At 47.6% G+C, this 21,197-nt stretch overlaps 1 protein-coding gene, 1 long non-coding RNA gene and 1 pseudogene across 2 annotated transcripts in view; all 3 read right to left on the bottom strand.

Annotated features, from left to right (window-relative positions):
* Window positions 1–329: 329 nt before the first annotated feature.
* The window catches only part of VPS13C (vacuolar protein sorting 13 homolog C), a 110,442-nt gene continuing 89,574 nt past the window's right edge, over window positions 330–21,197 (bottom strand). The window contains 7 exon segments of the mRNA XM_048519710.1: window positions 330–2,167; window positions 3,804–3,893; window positions 5,294–5,417; window positions 6,879–6,970; window positions 19,446–19,560; window positions 19,892–20,015; window positions 20,882–20,927. Coding sequence (XP_048375667.1) covers window positions 2,066–2,167; window positions 3,804–3,893; window positions 5,294–5,417; window positions 6,879–6,970; window positions 19,446–19,560; window positions 19,892–20,015; window positions 20,882–20,927 — 693 coding nt within the window. The 3' untranslated portion in view covers window positions 330–2,065.
* On the bottom strand, window positions 7,216–7,322 carry LOC125424784 (annotated as a pseudogene).
* Window positions 8,489–9,438, bottom strand: LOC125424435. Its single transcript, XR_007243234.1, has 2 exons — window positions 8,896–9,438; window positions 8,489–8,739 (listed from the first exon to the last, which is right to left on the bottom strand). It is a non-coding gene; the product is annotated as an uncharacterized LOC125424435 (long non-coding RNA).

The raw sequence follows: 21,197 nt of genomic DNA, 5'->3' as shown, positions 1-21,197 counted from the left end.
TACCAGTTACTGGATCAACCATGTTTACCTGTCCCGGCTCTGCCCAAATGCCGAAGTAGAAACAGCAAGAGATTGCAAATGCTGCCATCTAGTGGAAAGCCATTTAAAAGCAAATTATTTGGAAAAAAAAAGTGTTGTGGCATGCCCCTTCCGCTCTCAAATAACTCAAAAGAGCCCTTCGAATTCATCTCCAGTTTGCAAAGTTTTATATCCAGATTCCTTTTACCGAACAACTTTTGGTTTTAAAAAAAGAGCCATTAAAAAGTGGGGGTTGGTATACATTAAGTTCTCAAATCTTAACTACTACTATACACAAATACCAAAAAAAGTGCACATATAATCATTTATTTGGCAGCATTGTACACACAGTGATGGACGCACACACAAAGTACACAATAGTGCTTATCCAGGGAGGTAAATGAGTTTTGTGGGTGCAAATCGCTGGGAATCAATCAGCCAGACGTAACAGCTTGCTACAACTTTGACTTGTCAAGGTAGAAGTGTAATATCGTGCAGAAAACAAGGCTAAAAGCAACATCACAACAAAAAGAACTTTCTTTTTTTCTTTTAAAAAAAATATCAGTACATGGCAATACAATTCTCAAACCCTGGAACCGGCTCGTCCCAAGATAAACAAAACTCTTGATTTGACACAGGACTCAGAAAACAAGGCCCCCGATCCACCATTGATTATTATATTTCTTCTTTGGGAATTAAGGATGGACAACACTGAGAGGAACTAATGCATTCAACGCAGTTAGCAGTTTGGGAATAGGCCAATGACAGACGAACTGCTGAACTCCAAAAAGTGAAAGACACATTAAAACACACACAGACGCACACACACACGGCAAGAAGTTTGCAAAGGTAAACGAGCCTTTTAATATCGCTGAGGGGCATGGAAATATCTGCGAAATGCTCAGCTTTCAATCGAGATCCTTTTGTCTGTAAAGCAAAAATCCAGCAGCACGACTAAATGACCTGATACAAAAAGAGGACACTGCTTTATTATAAATACCCTGCGGCCGCCAAAGTGCAAAGCCTCTTGTAAACAGGGCAGTGAGTTTGTGCATAGGCTGCCCGTCGGCAAACGTACCACGGTGAAGCGCGCCCTAACATCCAGATGAAGGATTCAAAAGGTGCTTCTGCAGTGCAAGTGAGGATAGCCCTTGATTTGGTTCGTTTACACGGAAGTTCGCCTGAACAGATTAAGCTGTGTGATTAACAAACAGGTATACACATTGCTGTATATCCCTGAGACAGGTGTACACACGTGCGATGGAGTCAGTGCATCAAATTTTTTAAAAAAACCCAGCATTTCTCTAAATATATACTTCTGTGCTGCATACGCTGAGAGGTCTGTAATGTCAGTATATTTTAAAGCTTGCTGAATGACCGACATGAACAGGGCGCCGTGACGATATGCCTGTTTTGACACAGACTGATTAAATGGTTTTTTTTTCTCACTGGCCACAGAATGAGAAATCCCATCTTTCTGAAGCCTACGAATCAAGAGAAGGCTCCACGACGCATCCCTCAGGCCGCGAGTTCATTTCTGGAGTAGCCCGAGCTCATGTAAATTTGGGAAAAGAAACGTTTTAAATTCAAAATACATTTTCAACCCGTACTGACTTCTGGTGAAAGTTAAAAGGGGGGGGGGGGGCTAAAAAAACCCATACACCCTAAGAAGCAATTTCTAACATTATCAAATGTATCCCAGGACACACTGAGCAGATATTGAAAGGACAGTTATGTCTATGAGCTTAACGTGCTCATTTGCTGTCAACTGTAACAAAACATTTAAAAAATATTTTTGGCCACCTTTTAGTGATAAAAAAAAAATAAAGCAGGCGTGATTAATTTATCCTTCTCTTATCTTTCTTTTTTTGTTGCAGAAAATTATTATACACCGAGATTTTCCAATACTGTGTAGCAGCAATTTCTTTGAGCTGAAGGTTGGTCTAAGTAGCTGGGGGTGGGGTCACAGGCCGGCTCCCTGCAGAAACCCCAAGTTTTCTGGAGAGCGCGTCCCACTGGAAGGTCGTCTCAACGAGGACGGGCAAAGTTACGGAGGTCCCTGAGGCCAGCTCTGCTTGAGAGACGCCTGCTTGACCAGCTTCTGCTGCTGCCTCGTCGCTCGGGCCTCGTCGATGGCTCGGCAAACCCTCTGAAAAGCAAACAGAACGCTTCGTAAGCAGCCTTTCAAAGGTCCGTGCGGAAGGAGGAGGATGGGGGACCCATGTTTCTTGGAGAGGAGGGGGACAACTCAAGAATGCATCCGGGGAAAAGCTGCTCTCCGCAGGCCTTGGGAATTGTCCGATCAGACCATTGTGCCAACCATTTGTACATTTTGTGCAATCCCAAACAACGCAGAGCGTACACTTTGGCTCGTTTTAACGCTCTGCCTAACGCTATGACTCTTGGCAGGTATAATAACACTCCATATGAGAACAGGTTATGCCAATGTAGTATGGCCGTTGTTGAGACTGTTCAACATGTACTATTGGAATGTCCAACGTACACGTCGTTACGCTCCGTGTACATCTGTCCATTGATAGAGAGCCCAAACGATGTCAGGCTACCGTCTGTTATGAATTTTCTACTCAACAGTTCCTGTGACCTCGTATGTGAGAATGTTGCAAGTTTTTTGAGGAACTACTTGGTCAGGCGCAATCATTGCCTACATAGTAGTAACGGCTAAATTATTTTATGTGCGCGTGTTTAAAATATTAAATGTCTCGGTTAGTAGATAAATGCCCCTTTTTACCAACTCTGTAATTTATAACGCCAATAAAGGCTTTGGAATGGAAAAATGCATCCGAGAGTCACAGAGAGGAGAGGAAGGGCAAGTTCCTTTTGAGGCCCCTGGGAGCAGTGAGGTAGATCACAAATACTGATGTTTCCAGCAGAAACAAAATCCACATGCACACGGACCATTTTAGCAGAAAGGAGGAAGCTATGAAAATGAACACAATTTGGCTACCAGTACTTAAAAATGCTAGAATCAAGACAATGGTTGGTGAACACCACTCAGACACAGGATTTCTCTCTGCAGGAAGCAATGAGATGGATTAAAATGCCAGGCAACTGCTATGCAGATGCCCTCACTAATTGATTATGCAACTTCAGTGTTACTTACATAACACTTACATAACAGTGGCGTAGGAGGTTAAGAGCTCGTGTATCTAATCTGGAGGAACCGGGTTTGATTCCCTGCTCTGCCGCCTGAGCTGTGGAGGCTTATCTGGGGAATTCAGATTAGCCTGTGCACTCCCACACACGCCAGCTGGGTGACCTTGGGCTAGTCACAGCTTCTCGGAGCTCTCTCAGCCCCACCCACCTCACAGGGTGTTTGTTGTGAGGGGGGAAGGGCAAGGAGGCTGTAAGCCCCTTTGAGTCTCCTGTAGGAGAGAAAGGGGGGGATATAAATCCAAACTCTCCTTCTTCTTCTTCTACTTACTTATGCTAAAATGGGTTGATTCCACTTAACACATGCAAATTACACTTGCAAACTGCACCCCAAACACTTGTTAACCAATGCAAATGGTCCTTTCTCCCACCCTGGACGTTACACAGGTATATATATCCTCCACTTGCTTTACTACCATCAGATCCTGTGAAGATGCCAGCCACAGATGCAGGCAAAACGTCAGGAGAAAATGCTACTGGAACATGGCCATACAACCCGGAGAACCCGCAACACTCCAGCGATTCCGGCTGCGAAAGCCTTTGACAATACACAGAAACAAATTTGCACTTAAAATGTGGAACAGGAAGTGAAAGAATGGCTCCGGTCTCATTACCTTTGCTGTCTCTGCATTGCTGAACTGGATTTTCCGCAGCATCTCCTGTCTGGAGCTCTCTTTTTTGGTTAACTTTAAGAGACCGTGATCCTGCCAAAAAATAAATAAATTATGAAGCAACAACATTTGAAAGGGCTGAAAAAAACTCTAGTAAATGGCACCACCGCTGAAAAGGACTTCTTCAGACCCTACTTGCCATGGCTTCTCCAAATGAGACATAAAAAACTTTAGATAAAAGAAGAGGAAGAAGAAGAAGAAGAAGAAGAAGAAGAATGAGGAGGAGGAGGAGGAGGTGGTGGTGGTGGAGAAGGAGGAAGAGGAGGAGGAGGAGTAGGAGGAGTTTGGATTTATATCCCCCCTTTCTCTCCTGCAGGAGACTCAAAGGGGCTGACAATCTCCTTGCCCTTCCCCCCTCACAACAAACACCCTGTGAGGTGGGTGGGGCTGAGAGAGCTCTGAGAAGCTGTGACTAGCCCAAGATCACCCAGCTGGTGTGTGTGGGAGTGCACAGGCTAATCTGAATTCCCCAGATAAGCCTCCACAGCTCAGGCGGCAGAGCGGGGAATCAAACCCGGTTCCTCCAGATCAGAGTGCACCTGCTCTTAACCTCCTACGCCACTGCTGCTCCTGGAACCAGACAATATGGATTTGTTGCGCCGAGTGATTCTGACGCAAGATGTAAAAGGGGTGGGTGGGAGGTTGGCTTGACCCCCCACCCCCCGCTTGGTGCAGGGGCTGTGCCCAGTCCTGCGTCAGAAATAAAGTTTATAAATACAGCAACCCCTGTATTTGTAAGAGCTTACCTGCGGGACCGCATCACCCCTTATGTCCCACATAGGTCGCTGCGCTCGGCAACGGCAGATCTACTGGTGACCCCTGGTCCTGCAATGATACGGCTGGCCTCAACCCAGGCCAGAGCCTTTACGGCTCTGGCCCCCGCCTGGTGGAATGCCTTACCTCCGGCTGTGCGGGCCCTGCGGGACCTTAATGAGTTCCACAGGGCCTGCAAGACGGAGCTTTTCCACCAATTCGAGAAGGCTTGCCGTGGATCTACTGCCCCCTATCGACACTGGAATTGAAATCAAAACTGAGACTGCCGTTCCATTCTATTAAAGCTGGGCCTGTCTTACTTATCAATTCCATCCCAGGCCCTACTTACTCCCTCCCCTTTTTCTTCTTTTAATGGCCTTCGGCGGGGCGCCTGTCTTAATTAATTTATGAACTGGGTTGCTTAACCTATAGCTCTGTAGTAAACTGCTGCTTAGTTCTTAGGTTTTAATGATTTTAGTATTTTATGTTGTTGATTGCTGTCTATGTAACAGCCATGTTGGAAGCCGCCTTGAGCCCTTCGGGGATAGGCGGCCTATAAGTTTAATAAAATAAATAAATAAATAAATAAAATAAATAAGCTTTCTCCGCTGCTCTTCATATCACTGAATGACTCTGCAGTTACTCAATCGCAGCACATGAAGCATGGTGCCATTTCTTACTTTAACGAAGATTTGGAGCACATTTTCGACCACAGCAGGGGGACGAGTGAAGTTTTCATACGCGCAGTCCCAGTCTGTCGTGACGTGGCCAAGAATCTCCACCTCTTTTATGCACAACAGCCTCCTGGGTGAATAACACAACATCGTGTTAATACGTCCCATTTCTCAGAAGCAGGAAGACTTCTGTGTTGTCACAAAACACGCACGGGCTACGTAGCAGGCCGACATTAATTTCTGCAGGGGTAGCCGGACAATATCCATGTCGTCTTCTTATAGTTCTTGGGAATCCTTCTGCTGAGATTTGCCCCTCACACACCTCGACTGACCTTTATGCAAAAAATCAGAAGGCAGGTTTCCACAGAGGAGGAGGAGGAGGAGGAGGAGGAGGAGGAGGAAGAGAAGGGGGAGGGGAAGGGGAAGGAGAAGGAGGAGGAGGAGGGGAAGAAGGGGAAGGGGAAGGAGAAGAAGGAGCGGGAGGAGGAGGAGGAGAAGAAGGGGAAGGGGAAGGGGAAGAAGGAGCGGGAGGAGGAGGAGGGGAAGAAGGGGAAGGGGAAGGAGAAGAAGGAGGAGGAGGGGAAGAAGGGGAAGGGGAAGGAGAAGAAGGAGCGGGAGGAGGAGGAGGGGAAGAAGGGGAAGGGGAAGGAGGAGGAGGAGGAGGAGGAGGAGGAGGAGAAGAAGGGGAAGGGGAAGGAGAAGAAGGAGCGGGAGGAGGAGGAGGGGAAGAAGGGGAAGGAGAAGGAGGAGGAGGAGGGGAAGAAGGGGAAGGGGAAGGAGAAGAAGGAGCGGGAGGAGGAGGAGGGGAAGAAGGGGAAGGGGAAGAAGGAGCGGGAGGAGGAGGAGGAGAAGAAGGGGAAGGGGAAGGGGAAGGAGAAGAAGGAGCGGGAGGAGGAGGAGGAGGAGGAGAAGGGGGAGGGGAAGGGGAAGGGGAAGGAGAAGGAGGAGGAGGAGGAGGAGGAGGAGGGGAAGGAGAAGAAGGAGCAGGAGGAGGAGAAGGGGAAGGGGAAGAAGGAGGAGGAGGAGGAGGAGAAGGGGGAGGGGGAGGGGAAGGAGAAGAAGGAGCAGGAGGAGGAGGAGGAGAAGGGGAAGGAGAAGGAGGAGGAGGAGGAGGAGGAGAAGAAGAAGAAGAAGAAGAAGAAGAGGAGGAGAAGGAGGAGAAGGAGGAGGAGTTTGGATTTATATCCCCCCTTTCTCTCCTGCAGGAGACTCAAAGGGGCTGACAATCTCCTTGCCCTTCCCCCCTCACAACAAACACCCCTGTGAGGTGGGTGGGGCTGAGAGAGTTCCTCGAGCTGTGACTTAGCCTAAGGTCACCCAGAAGTGCTGGCATGTGTGGGGAGTGTACAGAGCTAATCTGAATTCCCCAGATAAGCTCTCCACAGCAGCTCAGGGCGACCCAGAGCGGGGAATCAAACCCGGTTCCTCCAGATTAGATACACGAGCTCTTAACCTCCTACGCCACTGCTGCTCCCGCAATATCGCCCTGGTTCGAACCACAGCACCCAAACTGGACCAGCTGCAAGGAGCAAGCAGCCGGGAGTCTCTCACGCAGCCACAATGGAGCTGTTAAAAAACATCCGAGCCTTACCTGTTGGTTATTACGAGTTGTGCCTTCCTGCTTCCTGGGAAACGGAAATGGGATCGGAACTTCTCTCCTTCCAGCTTCTTGATGTGAGAATTCTAGAGTCAGATATTTTATGAAAAGATTTAGGGGGAAACACAGTGATTCGTTTCTGTTCATAGCTGGGACTTCCACCCAGACACGCAGTTCCGCTTTGACCGAATCCTAGAGAGGCGAACCCTCTCAGGAGGCGTTCCCAGCGGAGCACGCCCACCGTTCTGTTCCAGACAGAGCATTTTAGTGTTTTGAGAGCCGAACAAATTTGCACGGGCGGTTTTGGAGGCCCAGAAATAAAATCCCCACCGTGGTGTTAATTTTCAAGAGTTAAACTTTGGAATCCACACTATTTATTTGTTAAACTGATAAGAACAGATACTACGCATGATCTTAGCCGATAGGCCGAGAAGCGATATTTTGCCATCTGCTCTACTCGAGGGTCGATTCCAAAAAATACCAAAGACCGAAAGATTATGCCCTTGCAACAGCATACAGTAGAAACACTAAGAACGGGGTGAGGAACTATAGCGGCTCTCCAGTTCAGGAACTACAATTCCACTCAGCCCCTACCAGCGTGGCCAATTGGCCATGCTTTGACGGGGCGACGATGGGGGTGATTCCTGGAACATCTGGAGAGCCGCAGGTTCCCTACCCCTGCACTAGAGCATATCATGTTTCACTGTCCAAATAGGGAATGCTTAAGGAATGCTGGTAGGGGCTGATGGGAATTGTAGTTCCTGAACATCTGGAGAGCCACAGGTTCCCTACCCCTGGCTTAAGGTATAAGTATCAACCATTGTTTACATCTTTTAATGTAGATATGACAGATGATCAAAGGATAAAGTATTTCCTGGATGGATCAAATCAGGATTTTTCTGAATTAGTTGCCAAGTTTCTGTTGGATATAACTGGCACATCTGCTAAGGGAGATTTTTTATATTAAATGATGGTGATTTGAGTTGTAACTATGTTATTCTGGCTGTAAAACGTTTCTGGTTACAAACTGTTTTACTGTAAGATGCCAATAAAGGCTTTGTGTGTGTGTGTGTGTGAGAAACTATTTATTTATTTTTATTTACTTATTAAATTTATAGGCCGCCTCATCCCCGAAGGGCTCGGGGCGGCTCACCACAGGGCTGTTTTCCAAACAGCAAATTAATACAACATAAAACTTAACCCATTAAAACTCAACAGCAGTTAATAACAACAAATAGATTAAAAACAACAAGATTGTGTAGACCACATACACACAGGCGCCCGATCTGAAGGCCAAAAGAAAGAAAAGGGAGGAGATAGGCAAGGTTCAAGATGGAATTAGGGCCCAACCAAGGTGGCCCAGACAGGCAGCTTCGATTTCAACTATGACCCGTTTGCCAAACTGAGGGCCGGTTCCTCGGATCAAGAGCATAAAATGCCGATTAAGAAAAGGGAGGGGCGAAATGGGCAAATTAAATGCCCTTCCGTGACAGGTGCTGCTTTTTTGGGGACGCTCCAAGAGTGGCGCTGCTGCTCTCAGAGAAAACAAACACATTTATTCTATCTTGGGCCACGGCCGCAATTCAGACAAGTGAGACCATCTCATTTCCCAAGTCAACTTTATTTTTTATCAGTCGAGTACATTTTTCCAAATATATGTAAAAATAATATAACACCCTGTACAAAATCTCCTTGATTTGCGACAACTGGGGGCGGGTTCACACGTCCACGCTTGTCACTCGTCGGCAACGGCGTCTATTAGCGGTGACGTGGATGAGCCGTCTCAGTTCACCACCGCAGTAGGAACGTCATCTCCCACGCGGTAGTTTTTAATGGAGATGGCTCACACGTTCACCTACACCAGGGGTAGGGAACCTGCGGCTCTCCAGATGTTCAGGAACTACAATTCCCATCAGCCTCTGTCAGCATGGCCAATTGGCCATGCTGGTAGGGGCTGATGGGAATTGTAGTTCCTGAACATCTGGAGAGCCGCAGGTTCCCTACCCCTGACCTACACTGATCCAGCATGTGTGAATTAACTCTTCCGGCTCCCCCCACCCCACGTTTGTTGAGAACGGAAGCCAAAGATCTGGCAACGACCCAGCCAAAATCCATTTTAAGCGCCCCGCGCATGACGAGCGCACCGTTCTTGACGTTTTAGCCCTCCCAACAAACATCTGGACTCTGCGAAGACAGAGCAGCCAAAGTGGAAACGCGTGCCACAGAACCAGATTCGATGGGACTGGAAGTCACCCACAGTTTTTTTTCCCCTTATTGTGAAGATACTGCGCATCAGCAGGGCCTAATGAACTTCTGATGTTGTGCGCGGTTTGAGAAGTCAAAGAGGAAGCCAGATGCCAGATAATTCACCATGTGGAACGAATGATTGCAAGCCACCCGGAATGTACATAACGGCAGGGTATACGTTTGACTGAAGATCTAGCCAGAGGTGGGATCCAGCAGGTTCTCACAGGTTCCCGAGAGTAGGTTACTAATTATTTGTGTGTGCCGAGAGGGGGTTAATCATTGGTGATTTTGCCACGTGATTTTTGCCTTAGTTACGCCCCTCCTCTCAGCAGTAGCGTGCAGAGCTTGAAGCAGTCTAGCAGGAGGTGCACCGGCATGCGTGGCAGCCTGTGCCTGCGTGCATTCATTTCCTGCCCAAGGACCGGCGCAGCGGCTGTGTCCTTGCCACAGCCCCGCCCAGGAATGCCCGGCCACGCCCCCGTCGTGCCCCGCCCAGCCCCATTGGCGCTACACCACAGTTTGAATCCCACCACCATGGGAACCTGTTACTAAAAATTTTGGATCCCACCACTGGATCTAGCATTTATATTTTAGAGCTGGATCTTGCATCGTTCAAGCAACAGCGCAGAACACAAACTGCCCCCCGCCAGCAAATCCCGTGCGCGCCTTCCTTCCTTCGTTGGCTGCAGCATGAACGTTGTTTCCCCAACACCGGGTTCCTCATCAACAACAGGCTTCATCCTTTCCATTTTTTGAGGATTGAATTAAAGGCCCTCTCAAGTCGCCACCAATGAAATAGCTATAAGTATTTATTCAGATTTGGATTTTGCCCTCTCCTTTAGATCAGTGGTGGCGAACCTTTGGCACTCCAGATGTCATGGACTACAATTCCCATCAGTCTCTGCCAGCATGGCCAATTGGCAGGGGCTGGCAGGGGCTGATGGGAATTGTAGTCCTTAACATCTGGAGTGCCAAAGGTTCACCCCCATGGCTTTAGAAAGATCACATTTGTTATCTACAGGTGTACATTAAAACAAAACAGAATGAAAGCGGAAGAGAAGCATGTTTTTTTTAATCTCTGGAGTACTCACAACAATCCCCTTTTATCTAGCCACGAAGTACAATTTCATCCTGCCGTCCTTCAAAGGAGCTGAGGCGGGTTCTCCTTTCCCTGTTTTATCACGATCACGACCCTGTAAGGCAGGTGGGCTGAGAAAGAGGTCTAAGTCCGCTTTGTGAGGCTCGAGGCAAAGCCGGGATTTGAATCCAGGTCCTCCAGAGCCAAGCCTGACACTAACTACCTCATCTTGCCCCCTCTCACACACATTCCAACCATGTTATGTATGCTGACCACTGGGTGAGAGAAGGCAAGTTTTGTTCAGGGCTGCCGTTTACCACCTATCAAACCTTGGGCATCTTTTTTCATGTGGCAGGTGCAAAAAAGACTTATTTTGGTCTGTGCACAGTTGGGGCTTGTTGCTGAAGGTACAGACAATTAGAAGAAACCTGGATACAACCCTCATATGTGACAGTGCACATGGAGGGAGAACGGAGGATATCTGTGTCACAATCCATCTGATGTAACAATGATAAAAATCTCACTTTCCCAACTAGCCTTCTGCTACCCAAAGGGAATCCTCACCCAGCACAGTACTGATAAGAACATAAGAACATAAGAAAGAGCCTGCTGGATCAGACCAGAGTCCATCTAGTCCAGCACTCTGCTACTCGCAGTGGCCCACCAGGTGCCTTCGGGAGCTCACCTGAAGGAGGTGAAAGCAAGGGCCTTAAGAACATAAGAAAGAGCCTGCTGGATCAGACCAGAGTCCATCTAGTCCAGCTCTCTGCTACTCGCAGTGGCCCACCAGGTGCCTTTGGGAGCTCACCTGCAGGATGTGAAAGCAATGGCCTGCTGCTGCTGCTGCTGCTCCTGAGCACCTGGTCTGCTAAGGCATTTGCAATCTGAGATCAAGGAGGATCAAGATTGGTAACCACACATCGACTTCTCCTCCATCAATCTGTCCAAGCCCCTTTTAAAGCTACCCAGGTTAGTGGCCATCACCCCCTCCTGTGGCAGCGTATTCCAAACACCAATCACACGTTGTGTGAAGAAGTGTTTCCTTTTATTAGTCCTTATTCTTCCCCCCAGCATTTTCAATGCATGCCCCCTGGTTCTAGTATTGTGAGAAAGAGAGAAAAATTTCTCTCTGTCAACATTTTCTATCCCATGCGTAATTTTATAGACTTCAATCCTATCCCCATGATTTGTAACCCCATTCAAAGTTTAAGGCATGTAATGGAACAGTGGAAGCAAGTTGAGAACGAAGAACTTACAGAGCACGAGAACTTCAAGGCAAGCTAGAAACTGCTATTCAGTAATTCAGGGGAAGCACAGGAAATGGACTGCCCAGAAAAGCAGAAACGGCAAACGGAAGAGTTAAACCACCGCTCTGGGGAGAGAACGTTGAATCGAAGAATGAAGAAAGCGGAGCCTGGCTAAATGAGGGGCGGAGTCCTTACTCAAAACCCCGAAGCAGAAAAGGAATAAAATTAGACTCCAACCCCACTAATAAATGTCCCTTTTTTTTAAAAAAAAGGCACAAACAAATTAAAGTCAATTAGAAAAACATGCTTGGCGCTGCATCTGGGCTGAACCTCTGTGACAATTTATCACAAATACGTTTGAAATCACTACCAGTGGTGGCGAACCTTTGGCACTCCAGATGTTATGGACTACAATTCCCATCAGCCCCTGCCAGCATGGCCAATTGGACTACATTTCCCATCAGCATGGCCAATTGGACTACAATTCCCATCAGCCCCTGTCAGCATGGCCAATTGGACTACATTTCCCATCAGCATGGCCAATTGGACTACAATTCTTATTAGTTCATGGACTACAATTCCCATCAGCCCCTGTCAGCATGGCCAATTGGACTACATTTCCCATCAGCATGGCCAATTGGACTACAATTCTTATCAGTTCATGGACTACAATTCCCATCAGCCCCTGTCAGCATGGCCAATTGGACTACATTTCACATCAGCATGGCCAATTGGACTACAATTCTTATCAGTTCATGGACTACAATTCCCATCAGCCCCTGTCAGCATGGCCAATTGGACTACATTTCCCATCAGCATGGCCAATTGGACTACAATTCTTATCAGTTCATGGACTACAATTCCCATCAGCCCCTGTCAGCATGGCCAATTGGACTACATTTCCCATCAGCATGGCCAATTGGACTACAACTCTTATCAGTTCATGGACTACATTTCCCATCAGCCCCTGTCAGCATGGCCAATTGGACTACATTTCCCATCAGCATGGCCAATTGGACTACAACTCTTATCAGTTCATGGACTACATTTCCCATCAGCCCCTGCCAGCATGGCCAATTGGACTACATTTCCCATCAGTATGGCCAAATGGACTACAACTCTTATCAGTTCATGGACTACATTTCCCATCAGCCCCTGCCAGCATGGCCAATTGGACTACATTTCCCATCAGTATGGCCAAATGGACTACAACTCTTATCAGTTCATGGACTACATTTCCCATCAGCCCCTGTCAGCATGGCCAATTGGACTACATTTCCCATCAGCATGGCCGATTGGACTACAATTCTTATCAGTTCATGGACTACAATTCCCATCAGCCCCTGCCAGCATGGCCAATTGGACTACATTTCCCATCAGCATGGCCAAATGGACTACAATTCTTATCAGTTCATGGACTACAATCCCCATCAGCCCCTGTCAGCATGGCCAATTGGACTACATTTCCCATCAGCATGGCCAATTGGACTACAATTCTTATCAGTTCACGGACTACCATTCCCATGGCGAATTGGCCATGCTGGCAGGGGCTGATGGGAATTGTAGTCCATAACATCTGGAGTGCCAAAGGTTCGCCACCACGGCACTAGGCACTCGGAACGGATGCGGAACGGATGTGCTGCTTTCAGAAGAAGGAAGGGGATGTATTTTCCAGGAGAGATGAACTCTCTTCGGCCAATTTTCTTAGCAAGAGCACCGCAGGAGTACAAGAAAAGGCAACGGCAGCAGTCCCCTCTGGAAAGGAACTGTGGGTAGGATTATTTTTGTATTCGCTTGCAAAGACCACTGAGCATTTCCCGCTTCTTAACAAATTCTAACAGGTGCTTTTCCAAAGTCTGACGGCAGATCTATTTCTCCCCTCCACCACCCGCAAAACGTTTGCAAAATGAATTCGGTGCAATAAAGATACTTGGTCTCTGAACCCGTTTTTTTCATCTTTAATCAATAAATAATGACGTAACCACTAGACACCCCCCCACACACACACACAGTTTTGAGCGTCAAGGCATTGGGGGCTACTTTTCAGAAGGAATAAACCTACCTTGTTAGAAAATCAAAGAAAAAGGCAGTTACCTACAGAAACCATTCCTGGCGTTAGTGGTGTAAAATGCTATCGAGTTGCAGCCGACTTACCAAGGGCAACCCTGTAGGATTTTCAACGCAGCAGATTTATTGGATGAGCGGAGGCTGCCTGCCACACCCTTCCTCTGCGTTGCAGCCCTGGATTTCCTTGGCGGCCTTCCATCCACAGACCTCCCTTGCTTAGCTCTGAGACTAGCCCGTCCCGTCCAGGTCAGGGTATCTCAGTGTTACTGCATCCCCAAACAAACCACTGTATATAAATATATCAACTGGTTTTGACTGAGGCAGCTAACTTATTGACCAACGCTGGATGCAGAGAGTATCTCCCGTGCGTTCCCAGACAAAATTCAAACTGCTTGTTCTTACCAATAAGACCCTCCAATGTTTTGGGGCCAGCCCACTACCCCGTCACCCAGTATTGCTGAGCACACCAGTTAAGATCTTATTCTCAAGTCCTGAGGTCTGTACTATGCTTAGAAACTGGTCGGAACCTACTTGAAACAAGAGCATGGCTGAATACATTCAAGTATTGGATCAAACTATGTTTTAACTCTGATGAGCGCAGTTTAACATATATTGTGCGCCCAGACCTATTTGCCTCCGAATGGTATCAACTTCTTATATCAAAAATCTACTCTCTGGGTTTAATACTTGAAGATCTCTGTATGCTGTCACCCAGAGAGATTCTGCAAACCTTAAAAAGCAGACTTCTAGAACAGGAATACCATATCTTGTTGGGCCAAGCAAATAAATCATGCTCACCCCAAATATCTTGAACTATTAACTGAACCCCAACAGAGATGGATTATTACAAGGGCCAGATGCAATACTTTCCCATCGGCTGTTACAAAGGGTCGCTACCTATCTATCCCTCTCCAGGATCGGGTCTGTCCACACTGTACAAACCAAGTGGAGACTCTTGCTCACATTATACTTGACTGTCCGAGATATGTGGGTATTAGGAACTTCTCTCCTGGGCGGGTCTTAGACAAATCTGAAAGAGACTCTGACAACTCTGTTGTGGAGCTTTTGTTAAATAATAGAGGAAAAAGTAGCAAAATTTCTTTTACAAGTGACAGAACTTTCTAAGTAATGTCCAGTGCTAGATACAGTTTATCTGTCGGTGTTTTGAATGTACTTTTGATTTGTACATCAGAAATGTCTGTAATGCTCTGGAGCCTATTTTAATATGCCTAATAAAGGTTATTGTATTGTAAGTCCTGAGGTGGGACGGTGGCAACCGGAGAGATGCCTCTTTCGGTCATTGGTGCTCAGCAATTCTTTCCCCCTGGAGGACTACCTGGAACCAGACTTACTTTTTCTTTAGGCACAAGGACAAAACATTTCTCTTTACCCTGGCTTTAACTACAGTGCTCCAACTTTTACAGCTGTTTTATAGCACACTCTTAGCTGCAGACTGTTTGATCAACATCAGTTTAGGCTGCTCTGTTTGTTTTGTGCGGTTTTACATTCTAGCTTATTTGTTTTATTGTCATGATACTGCTGACTGGTTTTTATTGTCTTGGTTCCTTTTGTTTTCTTGTGGAAGCCACAAATCAGACCCAAGAGATCACAATCAGCTTTACCTAATAGCAAAGAGGAGAACAGAAGGGAAAACACAAAGTCTCATGCTCAGAACCCGACATAAATACCAGCATCTTTGATCTACATGGAGTATGGTCATGAAACTGTGGCATGAAACTGTGCTTGCCAAACAGCGGATCTGTGCTATTTGCCACATAGTCATACAATAAAAATGTCATCGTGTCTGTTTATTCAAAATAACTCTCCCCCCCCCCCAGACTTTTAACTACTAAGTAGCTGATGTACGCTGCCGACAATATTTCTTTGGTTCGAAGCGTACAACAAGAATTGGCACGTTAACACAATGTAAAACGATGCTCTCCACCACCACCACCCAACACACAGAGTTCTCGTTTCGTGTTGCTAACTTGAAGGACAGGGGGAAAAAAATCCCGCTAGTTATTTGAAACAGACAATTTTGAACTCTGTTATCAACGATAGCTGAAGGCTCTGTGGGAAGACATCGAATGGAAGGTACTAATGAAATAATGCCCTTAATTTTACGGGGTGGGGGAGAGAAGCCATAGTAGATAAAGATGCTTCAGCACGACTGGGGAAAAAGGGAAGAAAAACCGTAGACTCCTAATCCAGTTCTTGCTGCGAAGGCATGGCAGGAGAGAGGAGAGAGAGAAACACAAATTAGAAACTGAAGTTGAACTGTAGAATAGGGGTGTGCATTTGGAAATGCCGAACTGAAAAAAAAAAAGAGGCACCATTTCAATGGAGCCAAAAAGGCAAATCTGAAAAAGCCATTTTTTCCCCCAGATATTTCCCCCCCTGTATTTTACACAGCACTGAGGAGGCTGTGTTTCAAGGTAGAGGCACCAATTTGTCAGCATACCTCTGGGTGACCCTAGTTTGGTAAAGATTGGATTTGTCGAAAAGGCTTCCAGGACTTGTTCTCCTTTAGCTCTAGGTATCACCTACATTGGTAATAAGGGGGCTTAATACCTGCACCAGATAACCGTGCCCAGGCTCCGTAGAGCAATGATGTTGGCCCGTTGCAATGCCCTTCCATCAGCCGTATCAACAGGGAGATTCACTAAAACCCCTTACCGCCAAAGGCTATGCATATGCAACGGGAATTGTGTTGACTCTATAGACCATATTTTACTTTATTGTCCACTTTACACAGGACCCAGAGTCAAATACTTGTCACCCCTGCTACTCAAAAAAGAGTATGCATCTGACTTGCAAAAGATTACCTCTCTGTTGGACAGCCCCAGTAGGGATGCAAACGATGCAGTCACCAAATTTTTGGATTTGTATATAAAACAGCGCTGTAGGAGCAAATCCTGAACATCAGCCTTCTCTACCTGTACGTTTATTTTAGTTTCCCTCTACTTGGTTAAGTGGATCTGTGTATATAATGTTGTTATGCCAATAAAGGTTCTTTGTTGTTGTTGATTGGATTTGAGGGTCAAACTTTTTCAGCACCCAAAGAGGGTGGGGCTCCAAAAAACTGGACTCCCTGGCCCAATCTTCACCAAACTTGCGGGTTCGTGTCAGGAGAGCCATTAGCAGCTTTGCGGCACACTTGGCGCCTTTGTTTTGAAAAACAGCCCCTTTCCCTGACCTCCTCCAACAACCCCACTAACATAACACTGAGCTATGTCCGAACTAGGAATAAAGGAGAGAAAATTTCCCCTGCATAAGGAAACTACTGGGGAATCTTTGCAGGGCTTGAAGAGGGGGGTGGGGGTGGGGTTGATGTAGAGGCATCACATTTGCATCATAGCTGCTGGCGACTCTCCTTACAAAACCCCTCAGATTGATGAAGACTGGATCAGGGGTTCCTACTTTACGCCCCTCCCCATTTTTCTTCAATGGAAACAATGGAAAATGGATGGGGTCGCCCTCTTTGGGGGCGCAAAGAATCAGGCGGCTTGACCAACCCTTCACCAAACTTGGGGATTCTTATTTTATTTATTTGTTTGTTTGTTTGTTTGTTTATTATTTATATTTATATACCGCCCTCCCCGAAGGCTCAGGGCGGTGTCCATCAACACTAAAACAATTTAAAACATCAAATACATAATTTACAATAAAATAATATATAAAATACTAAAACTACAGATGGCTTCAACCCCTCCTTCCCCCTTTATGTACCCACGGGAGGCCAGATGTTCTTATGGCGGAGTTGACATCATCCCAGCTGGCCAAAGGCCTGGCGGAACAGGTCCGTTTTACAGGCCCTGCGGAAACTTTGTAAGTCCTGCAGGGTCCTGATCTCACCTGGAAGCCTGTTCCACCAGGTAGGGACCAGAGCCGTAAAAGCCCTGGCCCTTGTAGAGGCCAGCCGGATCGCCTTGGGGCCAGGGATCACCAGTAGGTCCGCCTCCGACGAGCGGAGGGGCCTAGAAGGGCGATATAGGGAGAGACGGTCCCTCAGATAAGCAGGGCCAAGGCCAAGAATGGCTTTGAAGGTCAATACCAAAACTTTAAACTCTTCTAAGGAGAGTCACCCGAAACTAGGCTGCAAATGTGGCGCCCCACAAAGGTTTCCCCTGGGGATATTTGAAAAAAAGCTGGGCAAAAGCCCGTGTGGATCTGGCTTTTTTCAGATTTTCTCAAAGATGCAGGTTTTAAACCCGAAACTGAAAAAATATCAAAAGAAAATTTTGGTGCACACCCCTACTATAGAATACAGACAAGAAGGCGGCAGGCAGGGAAAAACACAGATGTGTACCCTACCACTGAATGACTTTGTTTCTTTTGCTTATGGGGTTTATCAGTGTTTAGGCACTACACTTCTGTGATTATCCAGAAAGATAATCGTAAGAAAGAGCCTTGCTGGATCAGACCAGAATCCATCTAGTCCCACACTCTGCTACTCGGAGTGGTCCACCAGGTGCCTTTGGGAGCTCCCAGGCAGGAGGTGAAAGCAATGGCCTTCTGCTGCTGCTGCTGCTGAGCACCTGGTCTGCTAAGGCCTTTGCAACCTCAGATCAAGGAGGATCAAGATTGGGAGCCATAGATCGATTTCTCCATAAATCTGTCCAAGCCCCTTTTAAAGTTATCCAGGTTAGTGGCCCTCACCACCTCCTGTGGCAGCATATTCCAAACACCAATCACACGTTGCGTGAAGAAGTGTTTCCTTTTATTAGTCCTAATTCTTCCCCCCAGCATTTTCAATGGATGCCCCCTGGTTCTAGCATTATGCAGGCAGTCTCCCAAAATAATACTGAAGAACACGCCAACGCGGAATTCAAACCACTGTTTTAAAAAGAAGAATCCTGGTTCTAACCAAAAAAAAGGGGAGATACGTGTAGAAGCGAAACTCTCTTAACCACCGTCATCTGCCTTCCGCTTGTTTCCTTCTGATCTCTGGGAGATCCATGCTGGGTTACTGCACGCAGCCGCAAAACCGCCCGGCCTCTGTGGGCCAGGCTGACACGGAGCACACACCTGAATCAAGGCAGTTTCAAGCTGGCCCAAGACTCTTCTGGGCACACAGATATGCCAGCGTTGAACCAACACAGGCAGCAAGAAAGCCTTCTGGCCTAAGACAAGAACTATACACCAGGAGCAGCAGTGGCGTAGGAGGTTAAGAGCTCGTGTATCTAATCTGGAGGAACCGGGTTTGATTCCCCGCTCTGCCGCCTGAGCTGTGGAGGCTTATCTGGGGAATTCAGATTAGCCTGTACACCCCCACACACGCCAGCTGGGTGACCTTGGGCTAGTCACAGCTTCTCGGAGCTCTCTCAGCCCCACCTACCTCACAGGGTATTTGTTGTGAGGGGGGAAGGGCAGGGAGATTGTCAGCCCCTTTGAGTCTCCTTACAGGAGAGAAAGGGGGGGATATAAATCCAAACTCTTCTTCTTCTTCTCCCTCAGTGCTACTTGGATATTCTAGCAGAGAGAGAGCCAAACTCTTCGTTCTTGGGGAAGGGGGAATTGTACTGGGCTACTGGAGTGCCCTCTGCTTGGGGCGACCCTTCAAGCGTTCTGCCACAAACCGGCGGCAATCCCTCCCTGGTTCTAGCATCGCCACTAAGGACAGCACAGCTATTGCTGGGCCTGGACTGGACCCGATACACAACACCAAAAGAGAGATGCAATAAAATATCCCTCTCAAAAACTTTTGAAAAAGAAATTTCATTACGGCTGAAAATGATGGGCAAAGAATCTACCCCACCTGAATTCAAATGTGCTTGTGCCGCTGGAAACCTAGCCAATATACCTTATAGGACTACCTGGATATTATTAATGTGTTGTGGTGTGTGGGTGGGTGGGTGTGTGTGTGTGTGTGTGTGTGTGTGTGTGTGTGTGTGAGTGAGTGAAGAAGACACCAGAACGTACCTCAAATAAGTCGTATCCCTCGGCTTCAGCTCTGTCGTAGGGCTGGATGATGCCATCTTCACGAATGAGGCGAGGGGGCCGGAGCGTCGCCACTTCTTCGGTAGATTCTGCCACCCTGTCGAGAAACATTGCGAACTGTACAGACTCACGCCGTCGACACCCTGAGCTGAAATGTGCTGTTGCCTAACCGGCCAGCCTGTGCGATGTTTTCTGTGCGCGCTCCCAACACGCGAACACTGGCTCAAGCTCTGGATCAGTGGAAAGGCTAAAGATCAGCCCAGAGTGCCAGGAACAGAGGTGTTTTGATCTCTGGCAGCAAATCTGTTGATTGACAAATGATGCGACCAACCCAAGGGGTGGGCAGGCCTGGGGACAGCAGGCTTCTCCCCAGCCTACAGCTCAGGGTAAAAAGGCAACTCTCCCCAGAAAACAGCAGTCGCTTTTACCTCTGGATCCCTTGGAAAGTGCTGCTGGCCATGTCGATGATGCTTCCGGTGGGGCGGGCCACGGCACCCACCAGCCCCTTCCCGATGCCTTTGAAGAAGCCGGCCGCGCCTTCCTTTTGGGCACCTAGGTAGGAAGGAAGGAAGGAAGGAAGGAAGGAAGGAAGGAAGGAAGGAAGGAAGGAAGGAAGGAAGGAAGGAAGAAAAAAGAAAGAGAGAGAGAGAAAGAAAGAAAGAAAGAAAGAAAGAAAGAAAGCCCCCCACCCCCCCCCCCCCCCACCCCCCCCCGGCCCCCGCACCCCCCCCCCCCCCCACCCCCCCCGCCCCCGCCCCCACCTCCCACCCCCCCCCCCCCGGAAGGAAGGAAGGAAGGAAGGAAGGAAGGAAGGAAGGAAGGAAGGAAAAAGAGAGAGAGAGAGAAAGAAAGAGAGAGAGAGAGAAAGAAAGAAAGAAAGAAAGAAAGAAAGAAAGAAAGAAAGAAAGAAAGAAAGAAAGAAAGAAAGAAAGAAAGAAAGAAAGAAAGAAAGAAAGAAAGAAAGAAAGAAAGAAAGAAAGAAAGAAAGAAAGAAAGAAAGGGGCTGCTGAAATCCACTGGCAATTGTTTTTGCAAGTGTACCCATGTATTGCATTGGCTGTGTATCCGCAGCACCTCAGAGACTAACCACATTTCTTGAGGAAGGAGCTCCGAAGAGTCAAACCTTCTCTGACCAAGGGGGCTTTGACTCTCAGAAGCTTCCACCCTGAAAATCTTCTGGGTCTCTAAGGTGCTGCTGGACTTGATTCTAGTTGCAAAAAGAAAGCAGTCCACGGGCATGCGAAAAGTGTCCCAGGTATACTGACAACCACAAATCCACGAACCTGTTTTCAGATATTGTCCAGGAGCAATATAAGGTATATTAGGGACGACGTCTGGGTGAAAGCATTTAAACCACCCCTTGGAAGTCCTGGGGACTCTGCCGCCCTCTCCGCAAGATGGGCGATCCTTCTGCTTACCTTCTACCGGTTTCATGACGATCCCTGTCACTCCTCCGAAGACTCCCTTCAAAGAGAGAGGAAGAGAAGGGCTCGTCAGTGCGGAAAAGGCTCTCAATCACAAAGGGGTTGTTGTTTTTTCCCGGTGGAGGAACGGGACCCGAAGCCCCCCGCAATCTGCCCTCATATAAAAGAACGTGTTCTATACAGCACAGATTGCCACACGGCCACAGAGGCGGGGCAATTTACCCTGGGCCACGCGCTGCCTTTCTAGTGCAACCTACCTGACAGGGTTTTTGTGAGAACAAAATGGAGTACTGAGGGAAGCTTTGGAGGA

The sequence above is a fragment of the Sphaerodactylus townsendi genome, linkage group LG17 (assembly GCF_021028975.2).
Source record: "Sphaerodactylus townsendi isolate TG3544 linkage group LG17, MPM_Stown_v2.3, whole genome shotgun sequence".
Lineage (NCBI taxonomy): Eukaryota > Metazoa > Chordata > Lepidosauria > Squamata > Sphaerodactylidae > Sphaerodactylus > Sphaerodactylus townsendi.
This window is presented reverse-complemented; position numbering and strand designations above follow the sequence as displayed.